This window comes from Thamnophis elegans, chromosome 16 (assembly GCF_009769535.1).
Source record: "Thamnophis elegans isolate rThaEle1 chromosome 16, rThaEle1.pri, whole genome shotgun sequence".
Lineage (NCBI taxonomy): Eukaryota > Metazoa > Chordata > Lepidosauria > Squamata > Colubridae > Thamnophis > Thamnophis elegans.
This window is the reverse complement of record NC_045556.1, coordinates 8013057-8032015: the sequence shown is the minus strand read 5'-3', so window position 1 is coordinate 8032015 and position 18959 is coordinate 8013057. Positions and strand designations below refer to the sequence as shown.

General features: G+C 40.8%; 1 protein-coding gene across 1 annotated transcript in view; it reads right to left on the bottom strand.

Moving 5' to 3' along the window:
- MYO5A (myosin VA) overlaps positions 1–18959 on the bottom strand; it is an 82143-nt gene that overhangs the window by 60026 nt on the left and 3158 nt on the right. Inside the window, exons 2-3 of the mRNA XM_032233588.1 lie at positions 2062–2172; positions 590–761 (exon numbers count right to left, since the gene is read on the bottom strand). Of these exons, the coding sequence (XP_032089479.1) occupies positions 590–761; positions 2062–2172 (283 nt within the window). The remainder of the gene's footprint in view (positions 1–589; positions 762–2061; positions 2173–18959) is intronic.

The following is an 18959-nucleotide window of genomic DNA, read 5'->3' as shown; positions in this document are numbered from 1 at the left end:
ATTCTTGATACCAGCCCATGTCAAGACTGGAAAAATCACTACATCATTGTGGTTTTACGCAACCAGCGAAGATATAGAGCCCTCAGGCCCCCATAGTTGTGAAATAAATATTATGGTTTTTTTTTCCATAACTGTATTTTTTATTTATTCTTGGACTGGAATGGGCCATTTACCTACCAACATTAATGAGGGATAGGGACCCGGTGGGTCAGTGGCTAAGACGCTGAGCTTGTCGATCAGAAAGGTTGGCAGTTAAATGGTTCGAATCCCTAGCATCATGTAAAGGAGTGAGCTCCCATGACTTGTCCCAGCTTCTGCCAACCTAGCTGTTCGAAAGCACGTGAAAAATGCAAGTAGAAAAATAGGGACCATCTTTGGTGGGAAGGTAACAGCGCTCCATGCACCTTCAGCATTTAGTCATGCCGGCCACATGACCACGGAGACGTCTTCGGGCAGCGCTGGCTCTTCGGCTTTGAAACGGAGATGAGCACCGCCCCCTAGAGTCGGGAACAACGAGTAGATATGTGCAAGGGGGAACCTTTACTAATGAGGAATAACATGAAAGAGACTTCAGAGGGTCTGTGCTTACCACAATATGTATAAATGAGTTTTGAGTCTATAAATCGAACTTTGAGATTGTGGAGAACAGCCGGTTCGTGAAGATAGCTAAGTGCTGTCAGGTCATTTTCACCCACAAGTATATCTGGGTTTCGCAGGGGTGGAAGGTCCTTAGACTTAGCATCAAGTTTATAGTCAATATCCTAAAAAAAAAACAAAAAACCTAAATTACATTTGGATAACATTTTGTAGTTTTTCCCCCCAACAACGTTCCTTAGGTGTGTGAATTAAAAGGAAACTTGAGAGATCCTAAAGATACAAACTTTTTCTATAGCAGTGTACAAACTTTTTTCTCAAGTCGATTGTTATGGTATTTACCGTATTTTTCAGAGTATAAGAGGCACATTTTTCCCTCAAAAAAGAATGTGAAAACACTGAATACAGCATTTTTTTTGCCTCCCAACCCCCACCCTTCACAAAAATGGCTGTGCATACCCTTTTAGGTTTCCAGAGTGGTCCTGGGGGTTGGGGAGGGAAAAATGAGCGAAAAACAGGCCGTTTTTTGCTTGTTTTCCCCAGCCCCCAGGAGCACTCTACAAGCCTCCTAAAGGCTATGCATGCCCGTTTTTTGACGGAAAACGGGCCGTTTTTGGGAGATCTGCAGAGTGCAAAAACTTTTTTAAAAAAATTTGCCTCTTCAAAATCTTGGTGCGTCTTATACTCTGAAAAATAACTCCTCAGTTATTCTTACTAGGTATATGTACTGACTTTACAGTGGTAGAGACTAACTTGATTCTGCACCTAATAACGGCAGCAAGACTGTTGGTGGCGCAATACTGGAAGAAGGAAGACTTGCCTACAACTCAAGAATGGACATTGAAAGTTACAAACTTAGCCGAGATGGCTAAAATATCGGCATATCTTAAAGATCACTCAAATGAGAGATATAAAAGAGACTGGAAAAAAATGGATTGACTATATACAAAATAAATACGGGACCAAGAAATTCCAGTTAGCCTATGCTTAAGATCAGAAATGATTTAAATTGTTTAAAGTTAGCTCAACAAGAAGAAGCTAAGGTCAATGTAGAATGTCATTAATTTCTTTGTTTCTTTTTTCTCAATAGATTTTAGACTGTGTTTGTTAAAAATCCATACCGTGTACGGGTTCTGGGAAGTCGGGGGGGGGGGAGGAGGAGGGGGGTTGGGGGGGAGGGTGGAGGGAGGGAGGGGTATGTATTAGGCTAGACAAGAATTTGGTGGTAAATTAGAACTATTTTGACACACAAAAAATTGTACTCTGATGTCTTACTAATTGAGGAATGATGAAATGTTTGTTTTAAAAGAAAATAAAACTTTTGAATAAAAAAAATATGGTAGGTACTATATAAAGTACTTTTTAAATGGTTTTTATTTTATTTTTTTACTTTATTTTAAGGATAATTTAAAGTATAACAGTATAACAAACCTTACTAAATGTAACGGTTAACAGAATTAACATTACCTTGCCATCCTCAAGTTGAAGGCGCAGGATTTTGTCTCCTGGTTTATAATCTTTCAAAAGTTCGGCGGACTTCCATACTAGTTCTGAATCAGGTATCCAAATCCTTGCATACTAAAAAAAAAGAAAACATAAACAATTAAAACAGTTATCTGTTTTTAAGGGATTGATAATTCTAACCAACTAACACTAATCAACTAACATTTGCAGCTCTTCTCTCAAGTCAATATTGATCCTTTTCTCCCTTAATTAATACCAAATTTGGCCGCCCCATTGGCTGGGCAAAAGTCCATCTGCAAGTCCTTACTTTCCAGATCAATCCCCTTAAAAGATTCCCTCTTTTTTCTCTTACCCAAACTCAGAGTTACTTCTCCCCCTTCAAGCTCAGTTTGCAAAGAAACTGAACAAGAATGTGTTGAATTGCATAGGAGACAAGTAAAGTCTATTTTATTCTGCCTTTATCCTGCCTTCCCTCTGGAATGAGCTGCCCCCCCTGGAGCTTCGTATAATCCCCGACCTCCGGTCCTTCCGACGCGCCCTAAAAAGTTGGCTTTTCCAGCAAGCCGGCCTGGCCTGAACAAAATTAAATGAATGATTGATTATTGTTAATTTTAATCGAATTTTTAAAATGTTATTGTTAATTGGGTTTGTTTTTTGGATACTCTAATTTTTTAAAAACTTTTGTAATATGTGTGGTTTTTTTTAATGTTGTACACGGCCCTGAGTCCTTTGGGAGAAGGGCAGCATATAAATCCAATAAACAAACAATACAATACAATACAACAATACAACAATATGCATCTACCCCAAAATGCAAAAGGCCCAGCAAACATTAGCAAGGATAAAGCCCACACACCAACATTCTGAGACCTTTCACTCTATTTATTAATGGATGTTAAAACTCCTTTGTAGCTAAAAGATATCTGTACTGAGATACATCTTTGGGAGCGAAAAGGTTTACTGGAATATGTTCTCTTAACCAGAACACTGACACTGTCATCCCTTAAAGTCCACTGAAGATGTTACCTAGCCTGGTAATGAAATGTTCGAAAACCAACCCAGAAACTCGGAGAACGAACCTTCAGATATCTGCCACTACTGCCTATGTCTTAACCTTCTGGGAATTTTGAAACATAGAACGGCAGGAGGGAACTAAGAAGTTAAAATCTTTCTAAAAGAAATTAGAGGTCATGCTGTTACAGAGTTTTCCGCTAGCTGTGTGCCATAAAAAAAAGCTTAATTACTATGGGCTACACAGACTTTACAAATTAGTTGGCATTCAAGGCAGTCTTGTTTACCTACCCATGAGATCAATACTATGTGTAATAATCCTAGGAAAATAATATGAATGTGGCAAGTCACCTTTTCTTTTTAACATATTTCTTTTTCTTTTGTCACCAAAGATAAAATACAGGAGAAAAAAACTGTCTATAGAGTGTCAGCGTTCCAAGTATCATGTAGAATTAAATCAGAGTCCAAGGCAAAACGATCCTTAAAGTTCCAATTTAATAAAGCAGACATCTTAGCACATCTGTGTTAATCCCAATTCTGGAAATGACATCAGAATCCCACCCAGTTAAAAGTTCACGATCTTGTCCCCACACACACAATCCACCACATGGTCCAATCTTCTTCTTCCACCCTAGCCTCTCCACCCAGCCGCTTCCGGTCAGGTGGAAAGGTGCGGAGACAAAAGATGACCTTGGTCTTCTAGAAAAGAATGACAACAATACATTCCACAATCCTACTCCTGTCTATTCCCCCCCTCCCATCAACTACACTAATGAAACAGCATAATGAAATAAGAGAAAGTGTGGCAGGCCAAAATTCTAAAAGGAATATAATTGCAGGCCTGACATAGAGTTTCTCCATCAAACAGGTTCATGGTTATCCCAAAAGTGCTTTTTCAAGAGGCAAGTGGATTTTCTTGTTTCCTGAGGACACAGACAAGCCTCCAAGTGGCCTCAACGACTCTCTAAAAAGGATGCAAATGACCTGCTCTCTGCAAGGAATATAAACCCTTCCATTCCCCACCACCCAGTCAGAGCTGAAGAAGCTTCTTAGATGAGTAGTGAAAAATCTTCGAAGGAAAACCAGAAAATTGAAAAAGCACTTTTGGGATAACCATGAACCTGGATGACTGAGAACCTCCATAGACATTTTTCCCGTTATGTATTTTATCTTTGGTGACAACAGAAAAATAAATATGCTAAGAAGAGAAGATGTGACTTGCCACATTCAAATAATGACTTGCCACAAACATCTTTGGGACAAAACAGGGGGGAAAAAATCCAAGAAACATCCAATATCAATAACAAAATGCACGTGGAGCCTTACATCACAATCTCAAAGTCCTTCTCGCTTGGATCATTGCTAATATTAATTGCCAATCCCATTCTCACCGATAATCTAAGCTAGGGGTTGCCAATCTTTCGGACCTCAGGGACCACTAAATTCATAATTTTAAATCCCACAGACCACTAATATGATCTGCCTAATGACCGGCTGGGTGGGCATGGCTAGGTGGTCATGTGACTGGATGGGCATGGCCAACTTGGTGTCATTCATGTCAAGGGGCGCCTCACTGGCCTCTACTCGCCCCTCCCCTCCCAGCCCTCACCTGCCCGCCCAGGCTCCTTAGGCCCCCAACAGGAAGCAGTTGCTGGAGCTAAGCAGCCACCATGAAAAAGAATTGGCAAAACATCTGGCTCAGCTCAAATTGGATCTGACCGAGAAGGAGGCACCTCACTGAGAACTACGAGCTCTCCCAGCATAGGGAAGACCTGCGGGAGTGCAAGGCCAGGTACCGGAGCCTGAAGGTTCAGTGGGCTGAGTTGGTCAGCCAGTTCCAGGCCATGATGCAGTCCCACTGGAACGAGGCCCTCCGGCTCTTCACCACCACCAGCACTTCCCTCCAGCCTTTGCCCAAAGCCCTGCACCGAAGCAGACCCCAAGTCGGAATATCTGCCCCCCCTCCGACCCACACAAAAAGACCCCGAAGAGGGAGACTCTCTGCAGCAACACAAACGTTCATTGCACATATCCATCCCAGGGGCTCTAGTTTGAGGCCCTCTGATTTAGTGCAATATAAAAAATGCAAATAATTTTTCTGTGGACCATCAAAATTTTCTCACGGACCACCCAATGGTCCACGGACCGGCAGTTGGTGACCTCTGACTTAAGGCAATGTTTCTCAACCTTGCCTCAAGATGTGTAGACTTCAACTCCCAGAATTCCACACGTCTTGAAGTTGCCAAGGTTGAGAAGCACTGTTCTCATGCTACAACGTCGGAATCTTGTGCATCTCTGCTGGGAAAACCATCGACATCAACCAGTTGCAACAACAAGGACCAAGGGAACAACACGTCTCCATAGAAACCAGACAACCAAAACCCACTGCGCCCACTACGCGAGATATTTAAAGGAATAAGGCCTGCCATCAACAGATGCTCACGGCGGTTAAGTGTGCGAGTTTGATCACCTGGGTTTCTGCGTTAATATTCCAACCGTGGCAAAGAATCCTCTTAATGATTAAACTGTAGGAGTTGGCTGGGTTTTCTCTTGTATCACCTGAATTTCAACCAATTCCATCTGAGAGGATCCAACTTAGGTTTATATTGTTGCCTAAAGTGCAGGCCGCTTTCTTGGGTAGCAATGTCCTGCAAAGGGTTCGTGAAGTTTTTGCTTCAAAAACCTAAGCTTAGGAAATAGTTGTAAAAATATTCTTAATATTTCGTTTTACTTTGATCCTGCCATTTCTTTATATGCTTGTAAATCAAGGTGGTTCATGACCAAAGAGCCATTGAATCAGGGGTGGGTTTCTCGGCGTCCTCCTCGTGCACATGTGCAGTGCACGCATGCGTACTAGCGTCTGTGCGATGCTCCAGCTGCTCCTGGAGGATCGCGCAGGCGCTGTATGCGTTCTGCGCATGCGTGGAAGCGCAGAACTCGTCAAAACCGGGTAAGAAACGTGGGCAGGCGGATGGACCCTTCGGCGTTCCCGGAAGTTACTTACTTCTGGGTTCGCCGACCAACCGGTTCGCAGGGACCGCCGCGAACCGCCTGAAACCCACCCCTGCATTGAATAGGACAGATTTTCCCTCAGACTTTAACCTGGTCTGCAATAGAAAAGAAAATGAGATTTATTCCTCTGAAAAAAGCTACCATCTACTCCTCAAAGAATTGGAAGACTTTTCTTTAAAAAGGAAAAAAAATTGAAGTAATGTTTTAAGGTAATATAACATCCACTAGAAGTTTAAGAAGTCACTTCAAGAAACTTCAATTTCTTAATTGGCAGAAATATAAGACAGGCTTGAAAAACACTTTTAAGTTATCTCATGGAAAGACAACCTGATGTAAGTAATATATATATATAGAATCCTGATAGTTAGAACAATTCATCAGTGGAACAACTTGCCTCCAGAAGTTGTGAATGCTCCAACACTGGAAGTCTTGAAGAAGATGTTGTAAAACCATTTGTCTGTAGTGGTGTAGGGTTTCCTGCCTAAACAGGGGGTTGGACTAGAAGACCTCCAAGGTCCCTTTTAACTCTATTATTCTATTCTATTCTAATACACAAATGGATTCTACCCCCCCCCAAACAATTAAATGGCCTCTAGTATTCTTCGCTTAACCTCCATATGTGGAGATTATAAATCCTTGCAACAGCCAGAGGATGAGACAGCCTTTGAAGTTTTTCAACTGTGAACCCATTAAATTTTGATAAAAAGAGCACTGACCGGATTCCGTTCCACAGAGACAACAGGAGGGTTGAAGCAATTTTTTCTTGCGTTTCGTGATCTGATCTGAGATCATATGAGCAAATCACCAGACCAAACTATCCACCAAAACATTCACATCATAAGACTCACTTGAGGCATGCATCTCTCAAAGGCACCAGTGGGGGTGAAAATAGATATTTTTAAACTCAGAATTGTCAAAAACAGGGTGCAATACACTTCTCAAGTCTATTTTAAAAAAAACACACAACACCGGAAGAGTGTAAGGGCATTGCTATTTTTTTTTAAGCATCATTTTGGATTTTAAAAAGCAACGCTAGTAACAAATGCAACTGAATAATAAATATTTACCGGTGGTACTCAATAATTTAGGTACATTGTTTTCAAATAAAATCAGGACAGATCCTGAAACGTTATTGTTAGAAAAGCAGTTATGTATCCTCAGCTACTCAAATTACAAGTACTGGTACTATTCAAGTCCAAAGCAGCATTATAACAACATTTCATACCAAATTAAGCACGAATGAATACATTGGGAATGCTTTCCCTGGGTTTCAGCCAATGTCTCCCTTTCTCCAAGCAATCAGAGAAGATCTCTTGCCAACATAAGAAATAAATGAATATTTTTGAGGGATCAAGCCCACTGGAACCAGCACTTGACAGCACTATCATTGCTATTTCAGCTTGGTTTCTGGTCTCCATGTCCAAATTATATTGTTTTACACCTTCCAAACATGATTTTCACAACAAGATCAACCTCGTTTTATACAATACTAGTTGATAACCCGGCATTGCCCAGGTATTTATTTATAGGGGGAAAATGCCCAGACCAAACGTAATTTCTAATGTTGGATTTTCCCCCTTACCAGAGGGAGCTCCCTTGTGGAGTACTGTGAAGCCGTTACCGTGGCAATTCCACTGTGCTGTACAGTAGAAGCCATTTTAAGGTACAACAGGCTGTATCTTAACAGAAAAAACACCTCGAAGGGTTTTAGGGGTGTCTTATCCCCACAGTATTTTTTTCCAGAGAGTAAGTCATCTTTGTACCAAATGTGGTTGAAATTGCTTGAGGCGTTCCAGTGTTATGCTGGAACATACACAGACATACACATAGCCATTTATGTAGGTCGGTAGTAAATAGTAATAACATGCTTACAGCTATCAAACCCCTCCCCCCATTTTCTTGACTCAATCTTACAAAGACAAAACCTGCCTCCCTGAACATTTAATAGAAATTAGGCCATTTGAGGCCAAAGAATGCTAAGGAAGTAAAGAGAAGTTTTGCTCTGGCAGCAATAAAATATCAACAGAGCCAGTGTGGCACAGAGAGGTTAAGCCGTTTCTCAACCTTAGCCACTTTTAAATGTGTGGACTACAGCTCCCAGAATTCCCCAGCCAGCATCACTGGCCTGGCATAATCATGGCACTGTGATTATGCTTTCATGCTAGATTGTACACAGAGGAAGCAACAACTTCATCGCCAGGAGAAAAACAGTGCAATCTCAAAAAGAAGCTTAGAAACGCATTTCTGGCTGAAACACCAATTATGGCACACCCTTGCCCAGATTGCAACGATCAGATATCTAACTTGCTAAGTGTGCAAGAACAGGAAGACAGAAGATTAGCAAATCTGTATCCAAATTTAGTAGAGAAAAGGAGGAAGAAAAAAACAGGACCCCACTGTTTCTTTGCAAACAGAAACTAATGCAGCAGGAGGGAAAGTTTTAACCTATCTCTCCTTTCACATTGTTGAGTGCACTGCAGTTTAAAATAGTCCTTCCTCTACTGTTAGATTTCTACATGACTTTTTTTTTTTTTAACGTGTTTTACTACTGATGAAAGAAATGTCCTTCTGGGTTAAGTTCTGATGAAAGAAATGTCCTTCTGGGTTCGGCTCCAAGTGGGGGAAAAGACACTGGAGACATGGAGGCTGTTGGAAAGATGGTTTATTGGTGGACAGGACCACATGGCTTGAGCCCTGAACAGAAAAGGGGATCACATGCTTCAATGTTGGTGGAGAAGAAGAGAAGGGCTGAGGGAGGGGCTTGCTAGGCTTTTTACAAACTGTTCTGCCCCACCTCTCTGTTTCCTGTTCCTGTGTAAGAAATGCATTCTGATTGGTTGTCAGACTCCATGCAGGGGCAACTCTCTAGGCTGTGTTTTGAATCCAGGTTTGGTTGAGTTCTCAGATGCCATGTGGTCAGTTGGGGCCAATATTATCATGCTTTAATCCCATCCCCTGGAGCTGAAGTGGAGAAGTCTTTATTATGTCAAGTGGACTAGCGTGGCCTTCTTAATGGCCCATTGACAAAGTGGGGATGGGCAGGAAGCTACAGGCAGCTATTCTGTCTTTTAAAACATGTTTCTTTCTTTTCACATCCAGAGAAATATTCTGCCTTTTCAATATTTCCTAGGATATTTCATTTTTTCTGGGAGAGGGCTGGGTGATAACTTCCTACACTACTTTGTCAGCTTTACAGGAAAAAGACTGTATGTAGGCTTGTATCTTAGAAGACTGGCAACAGGAAAAGCAAAACTGAAGCCTCACACAAAGGAAGTCACATTAGAATTTAAGCTGCAGCCCCTTTTTAAGACGGAGAACACCCATCGCTGATATTAATTTATCCTGGGAGCATTCAGGACTGCCTTATTCTCAATGAAAAAACAAGGCATGTGATGTAAAAAACAACCCCAACAACCGACAAATCGTTAGAAGGAACAGTTTTACCCTCAGATCAAGGTTAGAAACATTAGAAGAACTATGACATTTTCATCACATTTTCTTACATAAATCTTTAGGGGGGAAACACTTTTTTCAAATAAAACTTCTTCTGTTGTCCAACTAGAAAGTTGTCCAATTTGAAGACACATTTTCTCCATAGCTGTTAGGGCAACAGAAAGCTCATCAAGCACCCAGAAGAGAGCCCCACAATATAACAAGACTGGTATTAGGGAGATATTTACGCGAGCGAGATTCGAACGGCTCGACGCAAGGGTCAGATATGAGAGATTCCATTCCATACCCTACAATGAGCGTGTCTCTGCATTTGCGGAGCAGCAGAGGTAGAAAACCTGGCTCGCATCCCGTTTGACTGTTGCTCATATAAGGGGGTGAGAGACAGATACCTTGGTCCATATACCAAACGAAGGACCCGTTGGGATCCCCATATCGAAACAACTTAGTCTATCTGCAGCCAGAACCCGAAAATAACATTTAACACAGCACAATACTTAAAACAAATTGGTTCGGTTGAGATCTGTATACGTGGGACTGATTGGGGTAGATTGTTAAGGGTGACGCCGAAATAGAGTTTTATGTCACTTGGTTCTATTTTACATATTTATGTATTAAAATATATTGCATCTGATCCTCTAACTATTGTTCTTTACCCTACTCTTATTTTAAATTGTTTGTATAGGATTTTATTGGCGATACGAAGGGGCGTGCATAAGCACATCAGTGTGCCTAACGTCCCTGTCCTACTGTCCCCATTTATTTGTACCCATTTCCTGTGTTCTTATTCATGTTTATTCTTATCCCTGTTATCTTGTACATGAGTGACAAAGTAAATAAATAAATAATGTGTTTGAAGCTTGTGCTTTGATCAAAAAAGCTATAAACTAATAAGACTGTTGGATGTCTTGGTAAATATGGCCCAACAACACTGGAAGTCTTTAAGAAGATGTTGGATAGCCATCTGTCTAAAACAGTATAGGGTTTCCTATCTAGGCAGGGGGTTGGATTGGAAGACCTCCAAGGTCCCTTCCAACTCTGCTATTGTGTTGTATTAAGTAAGTCATACTGCATTCGACAGTAATTACTTTGCAATAGAATGTAATATGGTTTTTCCCTAACTGGAGTTCCTCACAGTCTTTAATCCCCGCAACTCCCATAAAATCCCATAAAATTAGAGCTAACACACTGCAGGGTAGCCATTTGAGGCAAGTACGTATTCGAAATTAATACTGGAAAAAATAGCATCCTCTTCCATTAATAGAAAGTTAAATATGTAGTATCATTTTTTTTTTGAAAAATCGGAGCATATTAATATACTTGCATGCAACATTAGGTTCTGCCAATCTGAACTGGGAAACATCATTCCAAAATTGTCAGTAGAACAAACAAACAAACAAAAAACATGGTTTCTAGGGAAGTACCGGTACTTAAACCACTAGACCAAACTAGCTTTTTCTTCTTCTTCTTCTTCTTCATCATCATCATCATCATTATTATCATTATTATTATTTATTAAAATTATATTCTGCCTGCCTCCCAATAAATCTGGCATAAAGATTGCATCATTCTTACTTTTAAGGTTTTTTGTGTGTGGACTTTATAGGAAAGCATTGAAAATAGGTATGTTTATATTGTCAGGCTAGATAGATAATAGGTAGGTAGGTAGGTAGGTAGGTAGATAGATAGATACGGTATAGATAGATAGATAGATAGATAGATAGATAGATAGATAGATAGATAGATAGATAGATAGACAGACAGACAGACAGACAGATAGATATAGATAATAGATAGATAGATAGATAGATAGATAGATAGATAGATAGATAGATAGATAGATAGATAGATATAGATATAGATAGATAGATAATAGATAATAGATAGATGATAGATAATAGATATATAGATAGATATAGATAGATAGATAATAGATATAGATAGATAGATAATAGATAGATAGATAGATATAGATAATAGATAGATTAGATAGATAGATAGATAGATAGATAGATAGATAATAGATAGATAATAGATAGATAGATAGATAGATAGATAGATAGATAGATAGATAATAGATAGATAGATAGATAGATAGATAGATAGATAGATAGATAGATAGATATTGTGTCTTGATTTAAACATGCACATTTACTTACAACTGACTCTTAAACAATTTAAAAATTATTAACACTCAAGACTCACAACGACAATGAATATAACTGACACAGTTTGGTTGCTAAATTTACACACCAAAATATACCATTCTCTTCCATTAAAACTATACTCCGTACTTTTCCCATACCATGCGGCAATATTCCCTTTGGGTACAATCCATTGCAAATGAATCAACCAACTCCTTAAACAGGACTGCCATCTTGGCAAAGAGGTTGTGATCTCTGAATAACGAGGTCTAGCACTAAACCCCATCCGTAACAATGAGAAGGTCACTTACTTGATGGTACATATGGTTCAAACTCTCCACTGTTTTCCAGTACTCGCGGTGATGCAAACTTTTGCTAATCTGAGCCGCAATCATTGTCACCTCCGTAAGCGAGACATAGCATAAGAACTACTCCATGCTGGCCTCTAGTAACAAGCCATGTGGGTTTGAGCTGATTCTAGCAGTGATACTAGCCACGCTCAAAGCTACGTCAGGATCAGCTGAGTGATAGGTACCGTCAGACGTCTGGATGCTTTCCTTGCCAAGAGTTCTCCCCAAACCTTCCCCAGCACAAAAAGCCAGAGTGTTTGCGCTGCGCGCCTCTCAGAAATCCCAGTGTCTTGTGACAGTCATCAAATGCTAACGTTCAAAAAAACATTGCTCCCAGCGGTAATTTGTTTTCACCATTCCTAGTCAGTTGGCGGCACTGGCTCCTTTGTTCTTACTCCTCCACTAGAGTGAGATTAATAGCCAAAGTGTTCATATTCAATAAACTTCCTTAATCTTGGCTTCTTGCTCGCACCCGTTACATAGTTAAAGGTTCCCCTTGCACATATGTGCTAGTCGTTTCTGACTCTAGGGGGCAGTGCTCATCTCCGTTTCAAAGCCGAAGACCTCTCCGTGGCCATGTGGCCGGCATGACTAAATGCAGAAGGCACACTGAATGCTGTTCCCTTCCCACCAAAGGTGGTTCCTATTTTTTCTACTTGCATTTTTAACGTGCTTTTGAAGTGCTAGGTTAGCAGAAGCTGGGAGAAGTAACAGAGGCTCACTCTGTTATGCAGCGCTAGGGATTCGAACCAACATTTCTGACTGACAAGCTCAGCGTCTTAGCCACTGAGCTAGAGTTTGCGGGAGTGGGCTCCGCGAGGCCATCCTGTGTGGATGACAGGTCCGTGTGGGGTACATGAGGCATGTTCCCCCACTTCCTCCCCAGAAAATGGCAAGGACCGGGCTGTGCCTGCGTTTAAATGTTTTTGGGGAGGGCTTATTATCCGGGAAGGTCTTATTTTCGGGGAAACAGGAATGGCCTTCAAAATACCAGAATACCTGATCTTTTTTTTTCTCCTTTGACAAATCACTACAGCTGGCTGCACCTTTCTCTGCTCTGCTTTTCTTGACAGTAGCCATGTGCCCCACATCAACAATTGGCAGTCTTTTCAATCCCTCCCCAACCCCCCCCATTTAATTCCTTTCACTGAGATTATGTCCAGATTTTCGGCATCTGCATTATCTGCAGTTGGTAACAGTTTCCGCAGGAGGACCAAGTAAAATGCCAAATTTTGCACCGGATGAACCAAACCTGTCTTCGCTTAGATGTTTCAGTTTCGAATCTGCAAAGTTTTCCATCGTGGCTTAAAGGAATTTATCTCACTTAATGGCTTTATCTCACTTCATTTCATTTTGTTTTATTGCATTTTAATAATGCTCCTGTTTGATGTGGTCCATTGACTAATCTATAAAGGTCATCATATTGCATCATTATAGTTACTTAATATTATGGGAATCTAGCAAAACAGGAGTTGGTCATGATAAAAAAAACCATGGGTTAATAACATAAGGCAATCTATACAACAAGCCTAACTGTTACTATTATAATTGTACACTGATCTGCAAGATGGGCAATCTCTGTTGTTGTTGTTGTTAGTTGTGTCCAACCCATTACGATCCCATGGAGAACATTCCTCCAGGCCTTCCTGTCCTCTACTATCCCCCAGAGTCCATTTAAGCCTACTGCTTTGGTGACTCCATCCAGCCATCTCATTCTCTATCGTCCCCTTTTTCTTTGGCCGCCAATCTTTCCCAGCATGAGGCTATTCCAGTGAGTCCTTCCTTCTCATTAGGTGGCCAAAGTCTTTGAGTTTCCTCTTCAGGATCTGGCCTTCTAAAGAGCAGTCAGGGTTGATCTCCTCTAGGACTGACAGGTTTAATCACCTTGCAGTCCAAAGGACTCACAGAAATCTTCTCCAACACCATAGTTCAAAGGCAGTCTCTACATTTTATAAATAAATATATCTTTCAGATAGCCACAGTTGGCTACAGACATAGTTGCTATTATCCACTTACATTTGGTGGCAGCAAAGTACATGTTTCTACAGGTAATTCTTTTCGATGTATATCAATAACCAGGGTGGAAATATTAGATATGCAACCTATGTCTATATCTATGGCTTCAGCATCCTAAATTTCTGTAAGACTTTTTCCTTACTTGGGAACTTTTAAAAAAAATGGAATTTCCCTTTTTCAACCTCCTTTAAAGCACTGTATCAAATCATCTTGCAAAGCGGTGATTCATAGGACAGATTGCATCAAAAAGGAGAAGGGAGTGGTTAAGCAGTTTTGATATATGAACCTGTTCAGCAGTTAAAGATTAATTGCCTACCACACCCCAAAATAAATTAATTTGCTGGAAGTGATAAAAGAGATTTTAAAAATAAATGCTAATGTGTATTGTTATAGAAATGCCTGAGCGTTTGACACACACCACAAGACTAGATTTTTTTAAAAAATAGTGCTCTTTAAAGTATTAAGAGAATATTACGGCAACAATGGAGTCCAATGTTTCTGTTGTTAAGTGAGAACTTTGTTGAGCTTCGCCTCATTTTGCAACTTTCCTTGCCACGGCTGTGAATCACTGCAGTTGGTGAGTTAGTGACCCGGTTGTTAAGTGAAGCTGGCTTCCCCGTTGGCTTGGCTTGCCAGAAGGTAGCAAAGGGGGAATCCTGTGACCTTGGGGGACACAGCAATGGTCATAAATATGAAGCAGTTGCCAAGCAGCTGAATGTTGATCACGTGACCAGGGGGATGCTGCAAAAGTCGTAGCTGTGAATAACGGACATAGCTCTCATTCTTCAGTGCCATTGTAACTTTGAATGGTCACTAAATGAACTGTTGAAAACCGAGGACTATCTGTACTGCTATCACTTCATGAGAAAAGAGTGCAGAGAAGAGCAACAAAGAGGATTAGGGGACTGGAGGCTCAAACATAGGAAGAACTTTTGCAGGAACTGGGCATGTCTAGTTTAATGAAAAGAAGGACTAGGGGACTCATGATAGCAATCTTCCGATATCTCAGGGGATGCCACAAAGAAGAAGGAGTCAAGCTATTCTCCAAGGCACCTGAGGGCAGGACAAGAAGCAATGGGTGGAAACTATTCAAGGAGAGAAGCAACTTAGAACTAAGGAGGAATTTCTTGACAGTCAGAACAATTCACCAGTGGAACAGTTTGCCACCAGAAGTTGTGAATGCTCCAACACTGGAAGTTTTTAAGATGTTGGACAACCAATTGTCTGAAGTGGTGTAGGGTTTCCTGCCGAGGCAGGGGGTTGGACTAGAAGACCTCCAAGGTCCCTTCCAACTCTTCTATTCTAAATCATAATGTTTAGGTGTTTTCTCTATTTTAAAATGAGGCCTTGATCTGTGGAAGTGTACCTCTTGAAGTGTGCTTGCAGATATTCAGAAAAACATGAGGATATTTGCTCCCAAGAATTCCGGTGAAAGGGGAGGCAGTACATCCAGGCCGATTTCCTTGAAATTGCAGGTTTTGATCTGCCCAGCATATATGAATAAACATTTCCCATGAAACGCCCTGTAAAGCAGGATTATTTCTTCATCAATAAAATGCTGCCTCTCATCAGTCAGCTCTGCCCATGTCCATCATACTTTTCTTGGAATAAACTGCAGAGTTAGACAAATCTTTATCAGCCCAAATGTCAGTGTTGGATCCGCATGGCTTTCTTTAATGAATAGTAAGGTGTTTTTTTTCCTTTAGAAAGAAATTGTAACTTCAACTTATCAGTCTACCAACACACTGCATTTACATTTGTTAAACTGTGTTTGCACCCCATTTCTCTAACTGTTTGTCTCTATTCTACCTGCTGTTGCAATTAAATATAACTAGCTATGTCAGGCTATGATACTAAAATGTGGCTCTGCACAAGTCTGGGATTAGTTAGTTAGTTAGTTAGTTAGTTAGTTAGTTAGTTAGTTAGTTTTTTGTCGGTTTGGGGTATATTTAGTTGTTTTGGTCTTCCAGATGTTTTGTATTTGGTTTTTTCTGGATACAGCTGTCCTTTGGGAGGTAGATGGTCTCAAAACAACAACAACAACAACAACAACATCATCATCATCATCATCATCATCACCATTGCAATACCCGGAGACAGATGATCATCATCATCACCATTGCAATACCCGGAGACAGATGATCATCATCATCACCATTGCAATACCCGGAGACAGATGAATAGACGAGAAAGAACTGGAGAAAACTAGACAGAAGTGTCTTTGTCTGCAACTGTCCTCCTTTCCTCTTAATCATTAATATTTTGCTCATTTCTGACATTTTCCATCTCCCAAATCTGATCTTAGATCTTAAGCACATATACAACTTCCGTTGAAACAAATAGGCCAGACTGGTCAGCTGAGTTCAAACATCTGGTTAAAGAAATAAATGCCTAAAGCTTTGAATGCTTTTATCCGTTGCACCATTGTAGCTACGCTCTTAAATTACAGACCATCAGGAATCTTACATTCATTGAAGCTTTCCATGCAAATGTCCTTAGGCCACGGCATGTAAGATTCAGATGCTTCCAGGCTACGTAAATATTGAACCCACCTCATGCATGGAATTTTAAAGAAGGGGAAGGAAAATCCAGGGAACATTCTTCCACAACCATTTTCTTACTGCTTCTTTCATCTGCATATTCACCATCCACTATCCTCATTTTAAAAAAAAACCATTAAGGAAAAAAGTTATTTGCACAATGTCTCTTTAACAGGTGAATTAACAGACATCCGCAAGTATCCTTTGGAACAGAATGTGTGATTGCATATGCTTAACGCAATTAATCTACATGGGTTATCAAAGAAGACATCTATGCCACACCTCTATGTACTTGGGTGCAAACCTCACCGACTTCTGATTTGAGACTGGTTCAACTGACAAATTGGGCGTGGCTAGTCTAGAGAAGGACCAGGGGAGACATGATAGCAGTGTTCCAATATTTGAGGAGCTGCCACAGAGAGGGGAGAGGGGCAAGCTGTTTTCCAAAGCACCTGAAGGCCAGACAAGGAATAACGGATGGAAACTGAACAAGGAGAGATTCCACCTGGAAATAAGGAGAAATTTTTTGACGGTGAGAGCGATCAACCAATGGAACAGAAGTTGCCTTCAGAAGCTGTGGGAGCTTCATCCCTGGAAGCTTTCCAGAAGAGACTGGACTATCATTTGTCAAAAGGGTGTACGGTCTCCTGCTTGGGTGGGGGGTTGGACTAGATGACCTACAAGGTCCCTTCCAACTCTGTTAGTATAATCTAATCTAATTGCTAAATGGCTTGCCTTATTTTCAAAATAAAACCACCCTATTCCACTCTCCACAGATAAGCACCATCTGTCACTTAGTGAAAGCCAATGTCACAATTGGAGGGATTTTGTTGCCTTGCCACAGTAGTTAGGGGATTTTTCACTTGATGTGGTTCCTGTTTTGTTTTGTTTTTTTACGTTGAACTGCATTAGTTCCAATTTATGTACTCAAAGAACAAACGCTTGGCTGGCTAATGAATGGAGTCAATTCAAGCTAAAAGACTGCAACATCGCTGTAAATGAAGTGATTGGAAAATTTATTAGGTTGCACATTCTTCAGGACCTGTGAATTGAGTTATACTCGCCTAACTTTTTCAAAATGACCCAGTTTAGCGCAGTAGACAAAAGCACCAGATAAGAAACTGGGCAAAATGTGAGTTATAAACCTTGTGTAAAGCGCAAAGTCAACTGTGATAAATAGGAGAACAACGGGATGCCTTTGGGCCAGTCACACCCTCCCAGCTCTAGGAAGATTGGATTGGATTTATTACATTTGTATGCCGCCCTTTTCCCCGAAGGGGACTCAGGGCGGCTCACAATTCAGTCAGGGAAGGGGGTACAGACAGGAGGATAAAAAGACGAACATAACAATACAAAATTTAAAAAACGCACAACAACCATACCATTCGAGAAGGGGGGCAAAAGCTCTTTAGCCCCAGGCCTGTCGGAACAGCCAGGTTTTAAGGGCTTTGCGGAAGGCCTGGAGGGTGGTGAGGGTTCGAATCTCCACGGGGAGCTCGTTCCAGAGGGTCGGAGCAGCCACAGAGAAGGCTCTCCTCCGGGTAGTCGCCAGTCGGCATTGGCCGGCGGATGGAATTCGGAGGAGGCCTAGTCTGTGGGATCTGATCGGTCTATTGGAGGTAATTGGCAGCAGGCGGTCTCTCAAGTACCCAGGTCCAATAAGAAGGCAATGGCAAGCTATTTCCAGAAATGTTGCTGAAAAAAACCTCATGGACTTGTCCAGGCAGTTTACCAGGAGTCAAGGCTGATTCAAAGGCAACTCCCCAGAAAAATCATTTTCAAAAGGTGCAAAGGAGCAAGTAAAATAAAAAGAAAGTCATCTGATGTACGCTAGTTAACTAAATTGTAATATGCTAATCCAAAATTAATGTAACGCACGTCCCTAAGGAAAAAACAAATTGCCATTTCTATATCACCATTTTTTTTAGGCTTTGCAATTCTCCAAACAGCAGAAAAGCTAACAGAAGAGTTTTAAGAAAAAATCGAGAATCTCTAGAGGCGAACACAGCATCTTAAATTACAGAACCCTGGGCCATCTCTAAATCCACCTCTTGAAAAGTTAACTGTTCATGCATTTTAATTTCTCATGCTGTATGAATAAAAGAAACATTCAGTCATAGCTGGCATTGACAGTCACAGCTGCCATGTTAACCTTTTTTTTGGTAGCATCCTACAGACAAAGTACTTTTCTTATTCCAACAAACAGAGCTACATCACCAACATATATGGAACAAGAGAAAGAATTGCCCCCAGAAATAAAGAATAGGAAGTTTAAAATAAAAAAGGAAATAAGCAGGTTTTACCTGCTTAATTTCCGTTTTAAGATTTGCCTAGATTATAACAGCAAGCAAGAAATGTATAGCACAAAAGTCAAAACC